At 48.5% G+C, this 23,059-nt stretch overlaps 1 protein-coding gene across 2 annotated transcripts in view; it reads right to left on the bottom strand.

Moving 5' to 3' along the window:
* The window catches only part of IFT46 (intraflagellar transport 46), a 229,254-nt gene that overhangs the window by 60,101 nt on the left and 146,094 nt on the right, over window positions 1-23,059 (bottom strand). For both annotated transcript variants that reach the window (XM_069614429.1, XM_069614430.1), the window contains one exon: window positions 7,170-7,298. In XM_069614429.1, coding sequence (XP_069470530.1) covers window positions 7,170-7,298 — 129 coding nt within the window. The remainder of the gene's footprint in view (window positions 1-7,169; window positions 7,299-23,059) is intronic.

Raw genomic sequence — 23,059 nt, 5'->3', positions numbered from 1 at the left:
TCCCTTTCTTGGCAACAACATATTCACCTTATGCCCCTCAAACTTCTTGTGTGAACAACTTCATCTCCGGTCATACCTCTCCTTTGCCAGCTCCCCATAGCTGACAATACGCTCTCTTATTTTCACAGAGACCAATTTTACTAAACTTTACTTACAGAGCCATCTAGGTGTTAAAAGCATATTAGGCTTCTGCCCCTTGAAAAGTTCAAAATGAGACATTTCCATTGAACCATGTGGAGTGACACTATACTGGAACACCCTCTGCAACACAGCATCCTTCCATTTCTCATTACTGGCAACAGTGATACTCGCCCAACCCATCTATTGCTCTGAGGATGGTACAAAGAGGTTCTTTTATGCTCTATCCCCAAAGCGTTCAGCCACTGCTCAAATTCCAATGACGTGAACGGAGGGTCGTTGTCACTGCCAATCTTGGAAGTAAATCCCTCCTGCAAAAACACTCCTTCCAAAAACGCAATCACATTGGCAGTGGTGATTTAATTCAAAACTCCCACCTCAGGCCATTTGGATAACATGCCAATAACCAAAATGACATAACTGTCCCTGACTCTTGGTAGATTCAAAGGACCTAACAAGTCAATGGCGATGAATTTCCATGGAACACGCGGCACAGTTGGCACAACCATGGGAGGTACTCTCGTCTTCAACACCTTGTCACTTTCTTTACAAATTTCAGTCTCTGACTTGCTGTTCAATGTCAACATCCATTTGCGGCCACCAAAAGTCTGCTCTTATGATTGAGTTGGTCCTAGAGATACCCATGTGACCTCTGTGACCTAACTATCATGGCATCCATCATGCCTTCTGGTACTAGCAATCGCTCTCCTCTGCGAACCAACTCTTATTGTACACACAATTCATCCTTAATATGTTTACATGTTTTTATGTTATGAATACTGACTCCTTATCCCCTTCACCGTCACCATGCCACTTCTCCCTAACACAAAGTTTGATGTACAGATACACCTCGTTCTCCTCACTCGCTTTAGTCCATTTGTCCTCTGCTAAGCACTCATTGACATAAAAAATATCCCCGACATCATCATCGAACCTATCGTCACTGCCAGAGTCGTCCTCCACAACAGCATTGTGTGAACGTGCATCAGCAACTACATTTCTTTTTCCTTCTACATTTTCAACCACAAAATTCAACCCTTCAACTCGTCACCCACTTCATAATGTGTCTAGAGACACCATGCAAGCCTCCCTATTCAATTACGGAATATCTCCTCTCTACATCTTTTAGCGTCCTGGACGCAAACGCGATCATGCAATCATCTCCTGCAACATCTTCGTGCATCAAAACAGTATCTAGGCCCAAATCACTCGCATCTGTATAAACTATGGTTTTAAGATTGCCGTTGAAGCCACAGCGCACGGGCACCGCCACAATGCAGTCATTGACACATCTGAATTCTTCTTCGCACTCCAGAGACCACTCAAATCTAACCCCTTTTCTCGTCCGACTCCTAAGCTCCCATGTTTTACTTGACAGCCCCTTAATACACGTAGCTTAGTACTCGACCAGTCCCAGAAACAATGACACTTCTATTTCACTCTTAGGAGTAGGCAGCTCCACAATCACTTTAACTGTGTTGGTCTTGTGCTTAATACTTGAACTTGACAGATAGTAACCAAGATACTCAACCTCATTCCTCTGACAATGACACTATTCCAACGTCAAAGACCACCCTCACACAACTTCTCTCCAATCAAGCGTAGCCTGCAATCCGATCCTCCAAATCACACCCACAAATCAAAATGTAATCCTGCTAGAATTTGACCCCAGTAAAAATCACCAAGTAAGGTGTGCATTACTCTTTAAAAAACACTTGCTGCTGACACAAGCTCGAAGGGCATACGCACACATCTAAACATACCTACATGGGTAATTAACGCAGTCCATTCACACAAGTTAGGATGCAAGGGAATTTGATCATATGCTAACTTTAGGTCAATCAAGGAAAATACCTTGGCTCAGGGCAGATCCAAAATTAATTTGGCAATCTTGGGCAGTGGAAACCTTTCAGCAATGACATTCTTGTTTAACACTATTAAAATCGATGAATAGCCTCATTGCCCCACTGGCTTTCCTTGCCACAGCAATTGGACTCACCTACTCTTACGCCTCTGTCGGCTCAATCACACTTTCACCCAACATCCGTTCAAGATCAACCTCCACTTCATTCCTTAATGCTAGTGGCACAGTCCTTACTTTTACTACCACAGGAACTGCACCCTGCTTAAACATGATTTTGTGCATACATTTCCCCAGACAACTAACTTTATTCTCAAAGATACGTGGAACCCATGACAAAATGGCATTCTCCAAGGTGTCACGTGTCCCTTCCTTGGTAACACGCGCCTTGCACTCAGACTCTGTAGCTTCCACCATTACCTTATACACAGGTTGCATAGCTTTGGGATCCGGTTTGATCCCCAACGCTGCTTGACTGCTCCATGAAAGCAAATCTCCACCAAAAAACGTTACTCATAATATCTCTCCCTTGAAACCCCCATTCAACATGCATCTCTCCAATTATGTTAATAGGATTTTCTTCATATGCATTAGCCTCTTTCAGAACACAGTGACTAAACTTCAATTTCCAGCTGTCTTTGCCAATCAAGTTGTAATCAGTGGCGCCGTCAATCAACATTAATACTTCAACTCTGTTGATCGTGACCAAAGAATGATCTGGGCTTTTTTGGTTTCGTCCCCATCACTGCATCCACCACACCCCCAAAAGATTCTGAATCCGAATCTCCATCGCCACAATCATTCTCTTGTGCACTCCCAGACTTGGCAGAGATCCTGCAGAATTTAGCCAGATGGCTTCTTATACCACCCAAACGGCATTCTACATATACTGCAGTACATTCTTTCGAATTCGCAAAACGCTGGGAACTTACGCATCTAAAACATCTCTTCTGCTGCAGATCACCAGGACGATTGCTTTTCCTTCCCCTTGTCTCTGTGAATCCCAATTCTCTTTTATACTTCAGAATTTCTTGGGCCTCCTGCCATCACCACGCTTCATCTCACTAGTCTTTTTGCTCTCCTGATGTTGATTACTTGCGCCAGAGACCGCACTAACCTCTATAGCTGTTCTCTACAGCTGGTTTGTCTGACTCAATGTTGAGCTGCTTAATACATGGAGCAGTGTGCTCAACTTGTTTGGGGATCTAAATTGTCCTTTCTAAATTTGGATCACTCTCCTTCCACAGTTCCTCCATTATTCTGTCATTGGAGCACTTAATTATCAATTGGTCTCGAATATGTTCATCATAGCAATGACCAAACCAACATTTGATGGTGAGGCCTCTAAGGGCGGTGGCATAATCTTCTATGATTTCGCCACATTTCTGATCCCTAGTCCCAAAATGGTATCTCACCAATATCTTCTCCCAGACTTCATAGTGTTTTTCCAGCTTGGCAATACTAATGTCGGAGGCTGAGTAGGTTCTGGAAGCCTTTTAAACACTTCTTGTCCTGTATTACCAAGACAATGGTAGAGCAAAGCAACCTCCCTCTCAACTGCATAATTTGTCCCATATACTGCTTAAAAAAAAAAACTAGAGGAAGTCTTCCTTGCAGTCCTTCCACTTTATCAGCGGTTCACCAGGGTGAGATAAGAATAAGGCCGGTCAACAAATGTTTGCCATGTTGCAGCTTCAGAAAGCAACTGCTGTTAGCAAAATGTAAATTTACTTATGAGCATATTTAGAACTGCTCACTCTGGTGACCTCTGTGAATGAATTTATGCTTATACTTTGGTGGCCTTTACTTATTTGCCTCCCAGTAAGTGAGGGTGCTGCAGCCCACTCTGAATAAATGTACTTGGATAACGGGTGAGGAAACCAGCTGCTCTAACTCAGAGTTACTACAGCGTAGATAACAGCATTTTTGTTGGTTGCTGCAGCAACCAAACTATAACCTAAAATGGCTGCACACAGACACACAGTCGGGTCCTTTCCTTTGCACCCCTGAGCACGGACGAGTGCTCCTGCAGCCCGGACAAGCGCTCCCGCAGCCCGGAGCATCTCATCAGTCTCACTCTGCCTCCCAACCCAGGGTCGCCCAGCACATGCCGCACTCCTTACTTGCTGTGCCATTGTGGGGCCATTAAGGCACCAGACTCTAGCGCGTGCGCGTCCCTGTGAGCACCTCCTCATACACCTCTAAATCATGCTGGGTTGTAGCAAACAGGTCTGCGTCTCCATGCTGCCTTCACGGCACAGGTTGCGTGCCAAAATACAGTGTGGTTGTCTCAGCAACCCCCCCAAATCCCCCGTCAGCTCTTCAGGGGTCTGTCTGTAGAACAGGTCCTCCCGTCACAACCAGCACTCCCTGTGTGTCCTTTATGACCGTCGTCCTCCGCCGCAGTCAGGACGGCTTGTCGCCAGTATTGTAAGGATGATTACTGAGACTTCAGTATGATGCAAAGTAAGGTTTCCTTCAATAGAAAGCACCAAGGTAAGACTGCGGCCACTCCTTCAAGCTCTCCCTCCCAACTGACCCCTAACATTCTTCTTGTCAAACCATAACAATTCCAGTGACAAAGAAGGAAGTGAAGTCACAACATTCCAAGCTCGGCAGAAATGAGCAATGCAGGATGAATGACAGTAAACTATGTTGAAAGGAACACTGAACAATAAACAGTTAAGCAAGAGGAAAAGAGTTAACGGTACAACAATAATCACCTTTCCTATATTACTTCCGGCTCAATTCTGATGAAAACATAGCCACCATAATACTTTTAGGAGTAGAAAGATGATGAATGGCACATACTTGGCCATTAAGAGCACTGGTGTCTATATGCCCTTCAACATTCAAGCAATTTACACAAAGGGAATATACATTATCTGGCCTCATGATTAACTGGGAAGGAAGGCTAGAAAGCAGCCTTGACCTCATTTCAGAAGGGCTTGGTAAAAGAATCGGTACGCTTTGGAAAACTAGAGACTTATAGGAAGTAATCTCAATATCATCCTCACTCTTACTGCAAAATGTGAATCTCAGAGTTTCACAGTTTTAGGTTTGAAAAGCATCTATGCACTGCCTGCAGTTGAACTCTGCACCAGTCATTGGTCATTCACAGACACATTTCTTCCCGAATAACTAAGTGGAACTAAAAATGATGCCATTACACCGTGTGGCCTAGAGAGCAAAAATGTAATGTTGCCCTAAAGCAGGAAGAACGTTTCCTTATTAACAATTCTAGCTGTATAATGAAGTACAAATTACTCCTTATAGTAACAACTGTACACCTAGTGCATAGTCCTTTTTCTGCCATACTTATGGGATTTTACCCTCTGGAATGGGGCAGGTGAGAACGTAATGCAAGCAGCATTCACATCAAAGGAAATGCTGGGTCACATGCATGAACACGCCACCACTGGACTTTGCTATAGCTAGTCCTGCCCTTATTATTATTAGGGTATTATTGAGCGTGGACCTAGCGCTTTACAATCACAGGGGGAAGAACACAGTGAGGGAAGCAAAAAAAAAAGGAACAGGGAGCTAACAGGAGAAGTCAAGGGTTGGCAAATGGCAGCAAGGGAGAGACAGTGGGGAGCAGATCACAGAGCCTCAGGTAGGGTGGGGGAGAGCAGGGTGCGTGGACCTTGGCGTTAAGGAGGAGCCATTCCTTGAAGAGGAAGGTCTTGAGCTCTACCTCTAGAGGTGGTACGAGGGAGTTGGGAATCGGTCCATGAACATGCTGTGAATGTTATGACTGGTGTTACTTTAGTTCACCCAATGCCATGCACTCTCAATTCTAGCCCGGGGGAGTCAAAGCTGAGGGGAGGAAGGAGGGAGAGCAGGAGGGAAAGGACTGAAGGGGGTAGGAGGCAGAAGGAGAAGGTATGGGCACAGGATGGGGGACGATCAGAGAGGAGTAGAAGGTGGAGGGGAGTAGGGACTAGGGCAACGCAAGATAAGGGAGGGGAGTGAGAGACCAGGAGAGTGGCGAAGGGAAACCAGCATCATTACTTTGTGAAGACCATCATTTGAGTATACTAATGTAGGGTAAATCTTAGAAAGTCCAAGAGGGAGTTAGGTAGAGGATGCCTCTGCTGTTAAGTCTCCCCTATGGTATAGAGGCTATTCTAGATAGAAGGGTGGGGCAGGGCTATGAACCTTTCAGGGGGAAAGACAGGGGTACCCTTCTCCCGTGGGGAGGAGGCTTGTCAGGACAAAAGCCTGAGCCAGCAAATGGAAATAGAAGGATGCCACAGAACAACCAGCAGGACAGTATAAAAGGGGACCGAAGAAGAGGCAGAGTGTGGGTTGTTTGGGTGAGGTCACATGAAAAGGTGAAAGGGGACCGAGAGCCCAAGTGAAAGACAGACGGATGGAGGATGAGAGTTTTGGAGAGTTGATGGCAGAGTTTAGGGCAAGTGAGGAAATTGTGAAAGAGTGGTACCAGTTGTGTGAAGTATATTGTAATGTAGGCGGTGCAAGATATCTTAAAAGGGTCCAACATGACGATTTAACTCTGCTCTGACATACGGTAAAAGCATGCAGACATGAATGGAATAAAAGCAACATTTAGATAGCTGCAGTAAATAGACTGTTTAGCAGCTATTTGCTGGGAGCTGTTTCTATGGCTCAAGAACAGTGATTCTACTGGTTTGTTAGCTGGGGGGTGGTGGTGGTACTGGAAACAAGCTCAGGTGACGTTGGACTTCCATTTGTAGTTTCCTGCGGAGTGCACTCCAATGAACCTGCTTACCCTGCAGCCCTTAAGTCCTAAGGAGCCTTGCAAGTGCACTCTACTGGACAGTGAAGGTTGAGCCACTTATAGGACAATACTTACCATTTACGGGAACCAGCAGCATAAATCAGCCTTTTCCAACCTCCCCTTCTATGCTGCAGCATCATACCTCTGCTGAAAGCAGGTAGCAGGATGAATCCAAAGCACCCAAGGGAATGAATAGAATAGATTAACTGCAAAAACCTCTCTACACAAAGGCCTTTGCGAGGCAAGAAGTGTACATTACAATAATCTGCAGGCAGCGGTATGTCCAGGTTTGATAACATTTTCAAGTACATTTTTGTGCAAACTGGACATTTTAAAGTAACTCAACACCTTTGAACTTTGTCAGAAAATGGCAATGCATGTGCATTTCTCCCATGCAAGTCTCACCGTGATGTTATGTTGCTTAGAATTTTCGGTCAGCCACAAAGAGAGCACTGTGGGGTCCGACTGCTTGGTGGACGGCTCGTCGAGAGTCAGGAGGCCTAGGTTGTCTGGCTTGCTGTCTGGACGCGGGACCTGAGGGGAGGTAGATAAGGCTAAAGTGAGGGATGTAAAAGACATTAGAGCCAACAGGAAACTCCATCCGAAAGAGATGAGAAGAAATTCAAAAACTTGCAAGAAAAGCTGGAAGGAATAGCATCTGAACTGTCACCTTAACACTCCTTTATATTGTAATCCTACTGGATCTGTACGGCTAAAATTTCATACATTTTGAGTAACGGTACTGAAAGTAAATAATTCAGGAAATGATCAGTGATGTAACATCCGTGCCGGGGATGAGGGGGGTCAATTAAGGGTGAGCACTCAAGTATGGGATCCGGGGTAGTATTAGGAGAGCTCGGCTTGGTGTTAGCAAGTGTGGGGGCATCCGATTTTTCCTATTATTTCTAGGGCCCAGAAATAGCAACAGACCTAATTTACAGGGAGTTTCCTCTAAGGTATCATGACTCTGAAAGTGGTAGTACAGCTGAGCAGCCGAGAAAACATTTCAGAAGGAGGAGGTTGGTTTAAAAAAAAAAAAAAAGTACAGTAAACATTTTTTTTTACCAACTTTATTTTCTTCTCATGGATTCATACTTACAAACATTCAGGTAAGGAGCAGTGTACTTAAGTCTTAATATTGTACTTATCCCTCTTTTCCCCCCCGGTCCGTTTTCAGATCTGTAGTACGTCCATGAGTTTTACCATTTATAACTCCCCCCCCTCTTCTTGTGAACTTCAGCATGTTTCCCCTTTCAACCCTCCCCCACCCCCCCAAAAACTGGGCTGGTTCCGCGTTTATCCACCGTTGGGTTGTGCTGTTACAGTTCGGTCCTTGTCTGCCTGTGTTGGCTGGTGGTGTGGGCCCTTCCAAGTTTCCTTCTTGTCAAGGAGCCTTAGTTCAGAATTGATCTCAGCAGGTTAGGTCTATGAAAGTAGGCTTCCCTGTCCGTGACTATGAATGTGTCCCACACCGCCCTGAATTTCAGGTATTTGTTCCTTTAAGGCCCCTAGCTTCTCCATTGCCAGAACGTGCCATATCTTGGCCCACCAGCACGCGACCACTCGGTCTTCGGGGTATTTCCATCCTTGGGCCAGAGTTATTTTTGCTGCGTTTAGTAGTTGAGTAATGAAGGTAGCGTTGTTGCCTGTCTCTGCATAGACGCCTTCGACTGCGGTCCCCAAGAGTATTACCTTTGGGTCATATGGGAGTTGTTTCCCCCTGATTTCCCTTATGTGTCCCAATATCGCTTTCCAATATATTTCAGCCTTGAGGCAGGTCCACCACATGTGGTATAGGTCCCCTCGGTTGCGTCATTGTCTCCAACAGCTAGGAGGGTAGACTGGATTCATTTTGTTTAATCTGTATGGGGTAAAATACCATCTTGTGTATAGTTTATATGATGTCTCTTTGATCGTGGTGCATTTGGATGCTTTCTGGGCCCTTTTCCAGATCTGACCCCATTCCTCCTCCGTGATAGGGGTCCCCAGGTCCCCCTCCCAGTTGTCTCTGTAAGAGATTCGGTCCTCCATTCGAGCACTGTCTAGGAGCTTATATATCCTCGTTATTGCTTTGTAGGTCTGGCCTTCCTGTAGGGTGAGTTCGAGACCTGTGGGAGTCCTAGTGGCCGCCTTTTTCCACCCCTCCCTGGGAGATCCAGTGCCTGATTTGTATATACTTGAATCTTTCCCTTTCCCCTATGCTGAATCTCTGTTTGCATTCCTCAAATTGTAATGGGCATCCTTCGTGGTAGAAATCTTTGAGGTAGATCGGGTGTGTCTGCCCCCAGTTTGCCCAAAAACTGTCTCGTTTACCCGGGGTGAAGTCCTGGTTGTGTGCCATTGGTGTGAAGGGCCCCAATCCAGGGGCTATGTGATGTTTTCTAAGTGCTGTGTCCCATGCTTTTAGTGGGGAGCGGGTAGATTCCAGTAGGTGACCCTCTGCCCCTGTCCCTAGGGCGTGTAAGGTCCCAATCGGGATATTAGTTTCTCCCTGTTCTATTCCCACCCATCCCTTGTGAGGGTTGCCTCCCATCCATTTCAGCATGGGGGCTATCCGGGATGGCAGTGTGTATCTTTCGATATCGGGGAGTCCAGCCCTCCCAGTAGGGGTGGTCTAGTTAGGATTTTTTTCTGTATTCTTGGCTTTTTCCTGTTCCATACGAAGGTCACCATGTCCTTCTGTAACTTTCTACACATTTTGAGGGGGATCTCTATTGGGAGAGAGCTAATTACATATAGGAGGCGAGGTAGGAGGGTCATCTTGAGTGCGGTTATACGCGCAAACCATGAAAGTTCTTGGGCGTCCCATCTCGAGAGGTCCTCCTTTAATTGTTTCCACAGAGGGACTATGTTCTCCCCGTATAAATGTTTGTATTCGCGTGTTAGTTGGACTCCTAGGTAGTCTATGGCCTTGAGCTCCCAGGTCAGTGGGTACTGGGCTGACATTCTTTGGGGTATCGTTTCTCCTTCGGTTATGTTGAGGGCTTTTGATTTTGTATAGTTAATGGTGAACCCTGATGCTTTAGCAAATTCCTGGAGTCTTCCTAGGGCCTTGGGCAGTGTCGCTTAGGAACAGTAGGATATCATCCGCGTATAGGGCTACTTTGTGTTCTACCCCTCTAATGTTGTCCTGTGTGTGTCTCCCTATGATGAATCCCGCTTGGTCTTCATGGATTATTTGGGGTAGGACCTTCGCTAGTCTGTTTGCCAAAATGTTTGCATATAGCTTGACGTTGCTATTGAGTAATGATATTGGCCTGTAACTTGTGCAATCTGTGGGGTCTTTCCCTGGCTTCAAGATGAGGACTGTGGTTGATTTGCCCATGTCTGGAATTATCCCGGTTTCCCTAATGTAGTTGAAAGGGTTCGTTAGTGGCCCCAGTAACTGGTTCCTGAAGGTTTTGTAGTACCCGTTCCCGAATCGGTCTGGCCCATGTGTTTTATTATGGGGGAGGTGTGTTATGGCGTCGCTTATTTCTTCGGCTGTTATGGGGGCCTGGAGGTTTAGGTGGTGGTCTTCCGTTATCTGGGGGAGGGTTATTTTGGCCATGTAGTCTAGCCAGAGCTGCAGGGATAGGTCCTCTTTTTCGAGGAGGTCTCGGTGGAACTCTTCCATGATATTTAGTTTTGCCTCTTCGGATGTGCTTGTCCCCCCTTTAGGATTCTTGAGGCTGACTATGTAGTTTCAGGTTTTTTGTTTATTGAGTTTAGCGCTAGGAATCTGTTGGCTTTGCCACCGTGTGCGTAGTAGGATTGTTTAGTGCGTAGTATGGATTGTGCGGTGTGATCTGCCATGTGGGTTTCTAGTTAAGCTCTCACTTTTCGGAGATTCCTCACTGTTTTGGGTGTTTGTTTGGCCTTGAGTTATGTTTCCGCCTCCTTCAGTTCTAGTTCCAGTTTCTGTTTGAGTAGCTTTCTTTCCCGTGTGTATGCTGTGGTTTGTGATCTGAATTCCCCCCTCATGACTGCTTTCCCTGCATCCCATATTACCCCCCAGTTTGTTTCCCCGTTAGTGTTGTCCCGAAAATAGTTGTCCAGCGCTGTTTCCATGTGGGCTCTAAGGGCGATGTCCGAGTATGATCTCGTTCAGTTTCCAGGTTCTGTGAGGGCGGGGTGTCTCTTTTATTGGGGCCATTTTTTAAGATAACTGGGGCGTGGTCTGTGAGATATTGTACTCCTATTTGCACGTCTTCGATTTGTGGGATGAGGGTGGATGAGGTCAGGATCATGTCTATCCTCGAGTAGCCCCTATGTACAGGTGAATAGTGGGTGTATTCCCTTTCTGTGCTGTGAAAGAATCTCCACGTCTCTATTACCCCTAGGTCTCTAAACAGTTTACCTAGTGCTTGTCTGTTCCTGCCGTCTGCCACTGTGGGGGGGGGGTCTTATCAAGAATGGGGTCCATTATGCAATTAAAGTCTCCCCCTACAATGATTTGTCCCTCGCATCGGCTACCCAGGTTTCGCAGGATTTCGCCTAAGAAGGTGTCTGGTCTGTCATTTGGGCCATATAATGCTATTAGGGTATATGTCTGTTCATGCAGGGTCCCCTTGAGTAGAAGAAATCTGCCCTCTGTATCCCTATATACAGACTTTTTCTTGAATGGCAAGTTGGCGTCTAGTAAGATTGCAACTCCTCTGGTTTTACTCCCCCCCCCCCCATCCCTGGAGGCAAAGTATTGTTTGGGGAAGGTTTTGTGGGCCATCCGTTTCTCGTCTAGGGCGAGCAGGTGTGTTTCTTGGAGGAAAACTATAGCGGCTTGGAGTTCCGATAAGCGTGTTGGTATGCTTTGTCGTTTCACAGGCAAGTTTAGGCCCTGTACATTCGGGGATATGATCGTTAATTCGGGCATGGATCTTGTGTGGGGTCTACTTCATCATCTGTGTGCCTTCTTTTGGCGTTGGATGTTGTACGGTGTATAGTCGCGGCCCATACCGTAAGCTCATCCCAACCCAACATATCCCAAAAAAAAGAAAACATTGTGAACTTGTAAACTTGTTTTTGCCCTCGTGGTGGCGGGACCAAGGAGTCTTTGCGCCTTCTCCGGGTTCCCCCAGGAGCGTTGGGTCCCTCGATTCTCCCAGCATCCCAATCGCCAGGGCGTTTCTGGGCTTGTTAAGAATTCCAAGATTCCCCCCCCTTCCCTCTCTGCCCAGACGTGTTCAATCTTTTCTCTGATTTTACCTCTCATTGTGTTCCTTCTGCTGTCATCAGCCTTTCCTCCATTCCGATCCCGGATTCTCCAGCATTTCATGTGTTTCGATCGTTAGTGTGCAGGGTCCGTTCCCTTGGGGTTTTCGGTAGTGTGGGGCCCTCTGGTGTGAATTCTCTTGTGTGGCGTCGTCTGGCGTTGGGGGACCATTCCCATCTTCTGGGTCCTCCCCCCTTTCTTGGATGTCGTGTTTCCTTATTTCCCTGGGGTTCATCTTCTTCTAGTTGCAGCAGAGCAATCCCTTCTTTGCATGTAGAGATCCGCTGTGGTTTACCTTCCCATGTGAATTGTAGTCCGAAGGGGTATGCCCACCTGTATGACAATGCATTACTTACCGTAAAAGCATTTCTGATGGTTGTATCTGCTTAGATTCACATGCTGTCCATAGGTCCGACATCCAGTGGTCACTGCTGAGTATTGCATTTTGTTTTTCGTAGTCGAAAAGGGGACGTCGACAAGGCGTGTCTGTAACACTATCCCTATAGTGACGTGCGTTGTACCCATAATCCCTCACGCGTCGAGGTCCCTCTGTTTGTATTTTTCTGCCCTGAGGGAGCCTTCTAGACGTGAGTGAGTACAGAAAAGAGATATAGAAAAGGATGTCTATGTTCCTTCCATCCGAGCGGGGAGGAAGGGTGGGCGCATGTGAATCTAAGCAGATACAACCATCAGAAATGCTTTTACGGTAAGTAATGCATTGTCTTCTGATGTTTGTTAATCTGCTTAGAATCACATGCTGTGCATAGACTAGCGAGCAGTACCCGGAGTTGGAGGTGGGTTGTGAGAAGGAACAGTAGAGAAAAGATGTCTTAATACTGCTTGTCCCACCTGGGAATCAGATCTAGAGTGGGCATCTAGACAGTAGTGTTTTGTAAAGGTGTGTACAGAACTCCAGGTTGCCGCTTTGCAGATGGACTCAAGGGGAACATTTGCAATGAATGCTATGGATGCCCCAGTGCCTCGAGTAGAGTGTGCTCTTGGCTTGAAGGGTAGTTCTCTCTTAGCAAGAGTGTAACAGAGAGTGATGCATTGTACAATCCATCTAGATATAGTGGATTTTGAAACTGCATCTCCTTCTCTTCCTGCTGCCACCGAGACAAAGAACTGATTAGTCTTTCTCAGTGGACTAGTTCTTTCCATGTAAAACATGACAGCTCTGCGCACATCAAGTGTATGCAGGCTTTTTTCTCCTAGATTTGAAGGATTTTGAAAGAACGTTGGTAGTTCTATAGACTGGTTGACATGAAATTTGGAGATGAATTTTGGTGCGAACCTTGGGTGTGTGCGTAGAACCACTTTATCCTTGTGAACTGTTACAAAGGGGTCTAAAACCGAAAGGGCCTGTAGTTCACTTACTCTCCTAATGGAGGTAATAGCTATTAGGAAAGCAGTCTTAAGAGTGAGATCTTTAAGAGTTGCCTTGTGCATGGGTTCAAAGGGTGACCCCATGAGCCTGGTGAGTACCACATTTAGATCCCAGCCGGGAGCTGGGTTTGCTATTGGAGGGTGTATTCTCTTTACCCCTTCCATGAAGGCTTTGATTACTGGGATCTTCCACCACGATACTTTGAGTTGTGAAGTGGTGTAAGCCGAAAGCGCTGCCAGGTGTATTTTAATAGAATTGAATACTAGACCCGAGTCCAGTAAATGGGTCAGGTACAGAATAATTTGTGTGGGAGAGCAGTCAACGTGGTTGATACTCTTCCCTCTACACCAGATGACAAATCTTTTCCATTTGCTAGAATAGCAGTGACGAGTGTTAGGCTTTCTGGCCTCTCCGAGGATGTCCATGCACCTCTGTGGAAGTTGTAAATGTCCAAATTCTATGACCTCAGGAGCCAGGCTGCTAAGTTCATGGTCTGAGGGCATGGGTGCAGTGTCCTGCCCCTGTCTTGTGACAGCATGTTGTACGGGCAGGGCAGTTTCACTGGAGGAGATAGAGACATCTTCAACAAGTGAGCGAACCATGGCTGTCGGGCCCACATAGGGGCCACCAGTATCATGGTAACTTGTTCCTGGTGCATCTTGTGCACTATCTTGTTGAGAAGGGGAGTCGGGGGAAAAGCGTAAACAAATTTCCCTGACCATGGAATCGATAGACCGTTCCCCTTGGACTGGTTCTGGGGGTACCTGGAGGCGTAATCTTGGCATTGAGAGTTTTCCAGAGTTGCGAACAGGTCTATTTCTGGGAAACCCCACTGTGTGAAGACGTCGAAGACGATCTCTTCTTGTAACCGCCATTCGTACTCTACGGGCAGGGGGAAGTCTCTGCTGAGTTTGTCTGCTAGCAGATTGAGTTCCCCTGATACATGTTGTGATAGTAGGAACATGTTGTGTTTGAGAGCCCACTTCCAGATGTTCTGGGACAGCTTGGACAGTCCTGGAGAGTGAGTGCCCCCTTGCTTGTTGAGGTAGTACATGGCTGTGGTGCTGCCTGTGAGGACCATCACTGTCTTTCCTTGTAGGTGTTCCTGAAAGGCTTTCAGTGCTTTGAACACCGCTAGTAGTTCCAGCAGGTTTATATGCTTGGATGCTAAGCTCGGAGTCCACGCTCCGTGAGCAGTTTGATGGGATAGGTGAGCCCCCCATCCTGTAAGGGATGCGTCTGTGGTTAGAGTGGCTTCCACTGCGGGTGTGGCAAAAGTTTTCCCTAATAACAGGTTTTCTTTTGTCCACCACCGTAGCGAGAGAACCAAGGCCTGCGAGACCACCACTAGATCGTCCCATTGTCCGCTGGCCTGACACCACTGGCTGTTGAGCCACTCTTGCATTGGGCGCATGCGCAGGCGCGCGTGAGGTACCAAATAAATACATGACGCCATCATTCCTAGCAAGCGCATTGCTTTGCGTACCGTCGCCTCTCGACCTGCCACATAATGGGGGATCTGAAACAGCATGTTTTGGACCCTCTCGTTGGAGGGGAAGACGAGGCCGTCCTTTGTTCGAATTAGAGCCCCTAGGAATTGTTTGATTTGGCTGGGGTCTAAGCTGGACTTCTTTTCGTTGATGGAGAAGCCCAGTTGGAACAAAAGGTCTACGGTCTTTTGGGTATTGGAGAAGCATGTTTCTTAAGAATCCCCTGTTATGAGCCAGTCGTCGAGGTAAGGGTATACCGGGATGGATAACCTGCGCAGGTGGGCCGCTGCCACTGCCAGTACCTTCGTGAATACCCTTAGTGCAGATGCTATCCCGAAGGGTAGTACTCTGAACTGGTAGTGTTTGTTCTCTATCTTGAACCTGAGGTATTTTCTGTGCGCTGGCAACATCAAAATATGAAAGTATGCATCTTTCATGTCCAGTGTTGTCATGTAATCCCCCTGTGATAACAGTGGGATTACTTCCTGCAAGGTCACCGTACGAAACTTTTGGGGTTTGACAAACTTGTTCGCTGGGCGCAGATCTAAAACAGGGCGCATGGTTAAGTCCTTTTTGGGTACAAGGAAGTACACTGAATAAATACCTTCTGTTACCTGAGATAGGGGGACAGCCTCTATAGCTTCTTTTTTCAGTAGCTCTTCTACTTCTTGTAGAAGAATGGTGAGGTGTTCCGGTGTCATGCGTCGGTTCCGTGGCGGTCTGTACTTCGGGGAACCGTTGAATTCGATGCAGTATCCGTTGGCTATGGTGGATAATACCCAGCGGTCTGACGATATTCCCTCCCATGCTGAAAGGAACGATGTTAGCCGGCCCCCGACCGGTGATGCATGGGAGGGGACCTGAATCTTCGGGTCATTTGTTGGTATTGGGCGTGGAACCTTTGGGGCTGGAGCCGCAACCTCTTCCCCTGCCACGGCGGTGGCCTCCTTGACTGAACTGGGTGTTGTTACCCTGGTTAGAGGGCCAGTTGGTAGCAGAGTAAAATTGCTGTTGGTTTTGCTGCTGGCGTTGGCCACGAAAGGAACGTCTATTGCCATAGCCGCGTCTGTTAGGGGGCCTAGAAATTTGGTCAAGAGTTTTGATGGTATCAAACTCTTTCTTCGCATGTTCTAGGGCCTCATCAACTGCTTTCCCAAACAGATGTGTTTCTTCTATGGGCTTATATATCAGGGAAGCCTGGCTTTCCGGCTTAAATCCCGAATTGCGCAGCCAGACATGGTGTTTGAGAAGTGTTCCCTGAACCAGGGAACGGCCAGCCGTCTCTGCGGCATCTAAGGAGTTCTTTACGATGCCCTGGTTTACAAGAGTTCCCTCTGAGATTGTAGCTAACAGGCGTGAACGCAGGGGTTCTGGTGCGTCCTCTGCTTCGCTGCGCAGCTTGCTCCACTGTGCATCTGCGTAGCTAGCTGGGAATTGTTATTTGCAATCCTAGTTGAAAAGGCGGCGGACGTCGTGATTCTCTTCCCAAGTGCGTAGAGCTTTTTGCCCTCTTTGTCAGGTGGTGCCTCACTAGTGGATAGTGGTACCCCTGCTCTTTTCCTTGTATTAGTAACTACGAGGGAGTCCGGAATAGAATGGCCTCTGATGTACAGCGGGTCAGAGGGCGAAGGGCTGAAGAGCTTTTCTATCCGAGGGTTGACCCCTCTGACTAAGGCAGGATTGGAAAGGGAAGGAGTTATTCTTCTCTTTATAGAAGCCAGGAGCGGAATAGACTGACTAACAGGGGCTTTTTCTTTAATAACTTTCTCTACAAAGTCTATGTCCGGAAGAGTCTCCCCTGTGTCTATTTCAAAATGCGCTGCTGCCTTGCGCAATAGTGCATTAAGTGAAGGTTGGTCATCTATGGGAGAGGTGTTTCCAATAGGTGAATCCTTGGGAGGAGAAGGGTGAAAGACATGAAGGTCTGAGTGCACTGATGGGGATTGCCAAGGCTGCGAGGTAGCTGTATCTTCTTCGAAAGCTCCTGCACTAGTGTAAGGATCTTCTTCAAACCCCTCTTCCTCTCCACCCAAACACTCATCATCCTCCTGGAGGTATTGCTCCTCTTCCGTGAGGTCATATAAGTCTGTAGAAGGGGGAAACAGCCTAGGAATTTTGACCCTTGGGTCATCCTGGGGCCATTCTCTTAGTCTTTTGGGTGTGGGTGGGTTTTGGTTTCCCAAAAACCTTTCCATTTTCTCCATACAAGAATGGAGTCTTTCAAGGGTCTCATGGGGGACTCCTGAATAGTCTAGAGGGGGGAAATCAGTGTTTTCACCTTCAAAACGCTTAGAACGCTCCCACAACGTCGAAGAAAGGTTTCCGTCGCCATCTGAAAAGCCCTCCGGTAGTTCCGAAGTGCCCTTAGATGAAAGGGGCAGTTCCTGGCTACTCTTATGCTTTTTCGTTGGCGTTTCTATAGTTTTTTGTGCGGTATTCGACGTTTGTTTCGTCGTCCGCTTACGTGTGTCTTCGGAAACAATTCTCGCCAGGCTCTTGACAACGAGTTTGTCAGTAGAGGACTCTGGTGTCGACGTTGCCTGCGTTACGCGTTGTTCTTCTACGGCCGCTCTATGGAGCGTTACGTCGGATGATTTTGGGGTAGCGCCCGTGTTTGATGAAAGCCCAATTGCTGGTCGCGGCTGCGTTTGCGGGTGGGGCTTGAGACCCTTACGGTCTGAGGTAGATGCCGGAGTGCCCTGCGTCCCCTTCGGCGCCGATGGATCCTTCGTCTTCGACGAAGAAGAGCCGTGGGTTGTGTGCTTAGGCATGTGGGGTCTGTGTGCGTCCTTGTCGCTGGGGTTTTCATCCCCATGAGCAGGGCGTGAGCCGAGCCCGTCGGGGCCGGGGACGGACTTCGAGGAGCGCGAGCGCTCCTTCTGGGGGTTAATGACTTCCGCAACGGACGTCGAGTTATCACCCTCCTCGTCACTTTCTGTAACAGCGGCGGCGGGTGAGGAAACTGACTTCGACATAGCGTAGTCCGCCCACCTCTTAACTTTGCGTTCTTTAAGAGTTCTTGGTTTCAAGAGCTTACAGGCCGCGCAGCTGTCCTCCTTATGATCGAGGGGCAAGCAACGATTACAGAGCTTGTGTTTGTCCTTCCAAGTGTATTTGCCCCTACAGCGTGGGCAAAACTTAAAAGGTGTCCTCTCCATAGCTGAGGCAATAATAACTGGTGATAACAACCCCAAGGGAAAGATAGGGGAGAAAGAAAGAAATTCTCAAAGAGAAGATAAGAGTTCGAACCCCCACTCTCCCTACTGTATGTTGGCCGGCGAGGCCAGGCCACGTGTTCGGCAGCGCCGAAGGATCTCCTCCGTCTCTTCCCCTCCGTCGAAAACTTGCTCGGCGGAGAAACAGCTTCACAGCTAACATCGAGGGGAGTGATCTTTAACAATATAATAAGTATAATTAAGGACCGAGGTCCGTAGTAAGTATTTGCAATGTCTCTCTAGGAGCTCCGCGTAAGGCGACCAGAAGCTGGGCGGAAAAAAACAATCTGAGGGACCTCGAAGCGTGAGGGATTATGGGTACAACGCACGTCACTATAGGGATAGTGTTACAGACACGCCTTGTCGACGTCCCCTTTTCGACTAGGAAAAACAAAATGCAATACTCCGCAGTGACCACTGGATGTCGGACCTATGCACAGCATGTGATTCTAAGCAGATTAACAAACATCAGAAATGATGTTTTGGGCTTTCAGTGCTCTCGTGACTGGTTGCATCAGTCACCTTTTGTGCAGGGTAGATAGGGCTAGGTCCTGGAAGAGTCGGATCTCGTTACCATTGATGGTGATTATCTGTTTCTTTCGGGCTGCTCGTAAAATGTCCTCCTTAGCTGAGTATGAAGTCAGTGCCATAATCACGTCTCTTGGCCTGGCTCCCGGGTCGCTTCGTTTGGGTCCCACTCTGTGTATTCTGTCGATGGCTATGCTTTCTGGTGGGATGTCGTTGAGCATACCGCTGAAGCATAGCTGGAACGTGTCTGAGGTCCTTGTCTCCAATCGTTTCGGCCAGGCCTTTGACCCGTATATTGGACCTTCGCGAGCGATTCTCAAGGTCCTCCGCCTGTAGTTCTGGGTTATGTGTGGCCCTGGCGATTTGTTCTAGGAGGATGCTATTCTGTTTTACTTCTTCTGTTGTGTCCGAGAGGCCTCTTTCCGCGGTGTCAACTCTGTCTCCCAGTTCCACCATGTCCTTCTTTACCTCCTGGAGGGAGGACTTCAGTTCCTCCCGGATTGTGCCCAGTTGGCTCTGGAGGGATTCCATCATTCTGTTTTCCATGTTTCTCAAACAGTCTTGCAGGTCCTCCTTGCTTAGCGCCATCGTGCTGTTGGCTGCTGTGTCTGTTCCTGGTTCAGTACTTGGGTCCTCTGTGTCCTCGTGTTGGATTGCCTCCTGGAGTTGCCCCCAGTACAGTTCCAGCTGTCTACTTCGTGCTTTCGCCGTGGATCTGACTCTTGCAGGGGTGTTCCTTTGTTTAGCACCTGGCATCTGTTTCTTGGGGGGGGCTGCCCCAGCACGAGCCTAGATGTGATGGAGAGTTCTGGGGCCAACGGCCGCTTTTGCGTTCGACTCCTGCGAGGCCGGGCCCGTGTGTGCAGGCAGGCGTTCTGAGGTGGGGCCCTCCGTGCCAGGGGGGGGCCCACGTGGGCAGCTGTCGATTGTAGAACTTCCTGGGTTGGGCCCCCGGGTGTTTTCCCCTACCTGCGGCAGGATTCGCTGTTTATTGACCAGCAGCGTATATTGCAGCACGAGTTTGGGGGAAGGTAGGTTCCTAGCACGGCCCAATATGCTTTAAGCTGTGTTCCGGCCCGTCCCCAGGGGCTTCGTTGGCTGGTATGGTTCGCCTGCACCTGCTCAGAGTTTCTTGCGGGGGGCCGGGTCTGCTATTGGGGCTTTCCCTCACCTTGGGACGGCATTGGTGCGTGGTGTGTGCCCCACGCTGGTGTCAGGCGCTCCACAAGGTTGGGACCATTGAGTTGTGGTTCTTAGGTGGGGGTCGCGGTAGTTTAGGGATCTGCCGAACTTTTGTGTTTTGGCACTGTCCGTGTGCCCGTGGTTCCGCGAGTCTGTGGCTCACACTCTCTGGTGCAGGGGAGTCGCACGAGGGGCCGCTCTCCTGGCTTGAAGTTGGTGGTCGGCCTGGGGCCCCCCCGGCGCTCCGGGTGGTCTGGAGCGCACCACCCAGCAGCTCCTCCAACGCCGCACTGCCGCGTGGGTGGGGAGGGAGCTTTCCCCCTGGGCCATGCGGAACCCAGAAGAGTTCGGGGCCGGGCACGCTTTGCCGCGTTTCGGGGTCAGGACCGCCTCCAACAGGCCCTGTTGTTTCCCCCGTGCTCCGGGTCCTCCGGGAAGGGGTGACTGTGGGGGGGCGTCCGTCTGTTCTGGCCGCCACGTGGCGGGACTGCGGCAGTCTCCGGGGGCCTCCGATGGGCTGCTTTCGGTGTGGCGATGCTGCAGGGTCCGGGGGTGGGGGCAGTATCCCTGGGCCTCCGGCGCTCTGCTACTCACGGTTCCGGCTTGCAGGGACCGCTGGTCTGCAACGCGGGGGGAAGCACTGCGGTCTCCATAGCCTCCGCCAGGGTGCCTCTGGTGCGACTGTGCTGCGCCTGTGCTGCGGGGTCCGGGAGTGGGGGAAGTGTCCCCGGTCCTCCGGCGCGCTGTTGCTCGCGGGTCCGGCCCTCGGGTTGCTGTGATAGTTTCGGAGCGGGCTGGTCCCGCGAAGGCGCCAGCACCTCTCTGCACGTTCGTTGAGGTTTGTTTCTCCAGGAGCGTGTTGCGTCCAGGTTCCGATCCACTTCGCAGGAACCACTGGTTCTTTTGCTGGGTTTAAAACTGCTTTTTGTCACCTTTGATTCGCCGCCCAGGCAGAGAGCAGGGATTGTGCGACTTCAGGGGATGGCGGCCATCTTGGAATCCCAGTAAACTTTTAATCAATCTGCCATAAGCGAATGTCCACGCAATATTGTTTCCTCTATAATACATTTGGGAAAATGTAAGTAATACAAAACACAGAAGTAAAATAAAATAACTTTTGATTTTATTGGATCAACAAAAAAAATAATGATGATGATGCTCAGATGGTAAAAATGCAATAATAATACAGCAAAACTTGAAACTCTGTCACAGACCACATAAAGCTTTACGATGCATTAACTCTCTCATGGCAGGTTACGCCCATAGTTGGTAAATAATGGAAGCCGGGCTCCTTCTAGGTTTGTGTGCGCCTCATCCAGCAAGTGTGTTAAGTATTCCATATCGTGTATGGCGTGCGCTTTTTGCACCCAGTCTTTTTTAGAAGAGATGTTGTCTCTTTTCCAGTGCTGGGAGATGCAGCTTCTAGCCACCACCAAAAATGTGCGCACCATATGGGCCCCACCCCCCCCTTCTCTTCTTCCTCCTCTAAGCACACCCCAAATAGCAACAGCCACGGCAATAGCTTCCATTCCATTGTATCCCATGAAACCCCTTAAGCCATGACAGGACTTCTGCTCAGTACAGCTGTGTATGGGAGCATTCCCAGCACATATACTAATAATCGCTCTGCAGTTGCTAACACCTCCAGCAGCATGTGTCCTCTTGGCCAATGCAGCCAGGGGGTAGTGCCATTGATGGATAAGTTTGACCTCCTGCATTCTGTATTGCAAAGATACCATGGACAGCTTGACACTCATACTAGACCACAACTGTTCCCAAATGTCTCCATTCAGATCCTTAGCCCTCGTTGGCAGAATAGCAACTGGATCACGACACCTTAGTTCCACATCTAACTGAGTTATCTGCCCCCTTTGTGTCTGTGTTCTGCAATAGTAGTTTCTCAAAGGTGGTGAGCTCCCATTTAGAGATGATCCCCCTCCCCCCATCTTGCCCCCATAAGCACCTCTTAGTGCTGCAAATAACGGAAAACCGAGAGTTTGCCCATACGGCGGCATTCCTCCAGACGCTTTAGGGGCAAGAAGCCAGCCCCCTCCCCCATTTTTTCCCACCATCGAAAGACTAGCTTCGTACCAGGATTGGAACTGCAATAGGGCAACAATCAAATTTCTCAGGGCAGGCTCCCAAATGCAACTAAGATGCGAGGGCCATGTCGACAGCCATGGTGTGGTGCTATTGTCTTGCCATCTCAACTAGAACACTTTCAGTACAGGATGTGTCAGTACCGTTATGGGAATCTCGTTCTGGGGAACCTACAGCCACTCGCCCAATGTAGCCGCCGCAAGGATCGCGTTTTCCATATGGACTCACTGCTTCCGAGATCTGGGGTCTAGGTGGTCTACCATAATACGCAATTGCGCAGCTTTGTAATCTGCCATGAGGTGCAGAACCCACCCCCCCTTCCTTCGGTAGGACAAGTGTCCTGTAAGCTAACCTAGGTTTCGCAGGAAAGTCCTCTGAGTGGTCGCAAAAAAGTACACCAGGACAACTGTTGGAAGCATATGGAAGAGAAACAATAACTTGGGGAGGACCGTCATTTTGATGCAATTTAAACACGCCATGCATGAAAGGTTCAACCGTCCCCATCGATGTAAGTCTAACTGTACCGGATCCCAAAGGGGGAGGTAGTTCCTATCAAATAAATCCCTAGTGCCTCTCGTAACTGCAATGCCCAGATATCGAAACCGCTCCAGCTGTATCCCAAACCCAAGGCTCGCCACAAGTCCATTTGATTTTTATGGAAGATTACATGCCCCTGTAGGAATAATTACACCAAAGTCCCAATGTTTCTGTAACGGCCTACTGGAATCAACAGAACAAAGTTAACTCTGAAATTAAGATCGAAGAAAGAAATGCTGTCAAACGAAAGCTACTGAAGAGCTTGAAGAGAAGGGTTCTTGGAGAAGAAGCAGATGATACTGTGGTTGGCAGACAGATGGGCAAGGTCAGCAAGTGTAAATGCTGACCATGGAGCAATAGGTCTCCAAACCCAGTTGAAGTCAGTTACCCCTGGATGTAGTTCAAAGGATGAAAAAGAAGCTCATAGACTTCGAATCAGAAAGGCACCCCAGTGACCTTAGTCAGGGTGCCGGTTCAAACCAAGTGGGGATATATCTGACAAATTCACCCCCTCAGCACCCACAAGAAATTCTCCCCTAATCTTAAAAGTAAGAAACGAGAATAAAAGTCCTGTGGAAAATGATTATTCCATAACTGCGATGAGGAGGCCACATGAAGAAGCACAAGACTACAACCAACATGCTAGTTATTCTCTGTCACTTGAT

The sequence above is a fragment of the Ambystoma mexicanum genome, chromosome 9 (assembly GCF_040938575.1).
Source record: "Ambystoma mexicanum isolate Mex_15411 chromosome 9, UKY_AmexF1_1, whole genome shotgun sequence".
In the NCBI taxonomy this organism is placed as follows: domain Eukaryota; kingdom Metazoa; phylum Chordata; class Amphibia; order Caudata; family Ambystomatidae; genus Ambystoma; species Ambystoma mexicanum.
The sequence above is the reverse complement of the archived record's forward strand: the minus strand, read 5'-3'. Positions and strand labels throughout refer to the sequence as shown.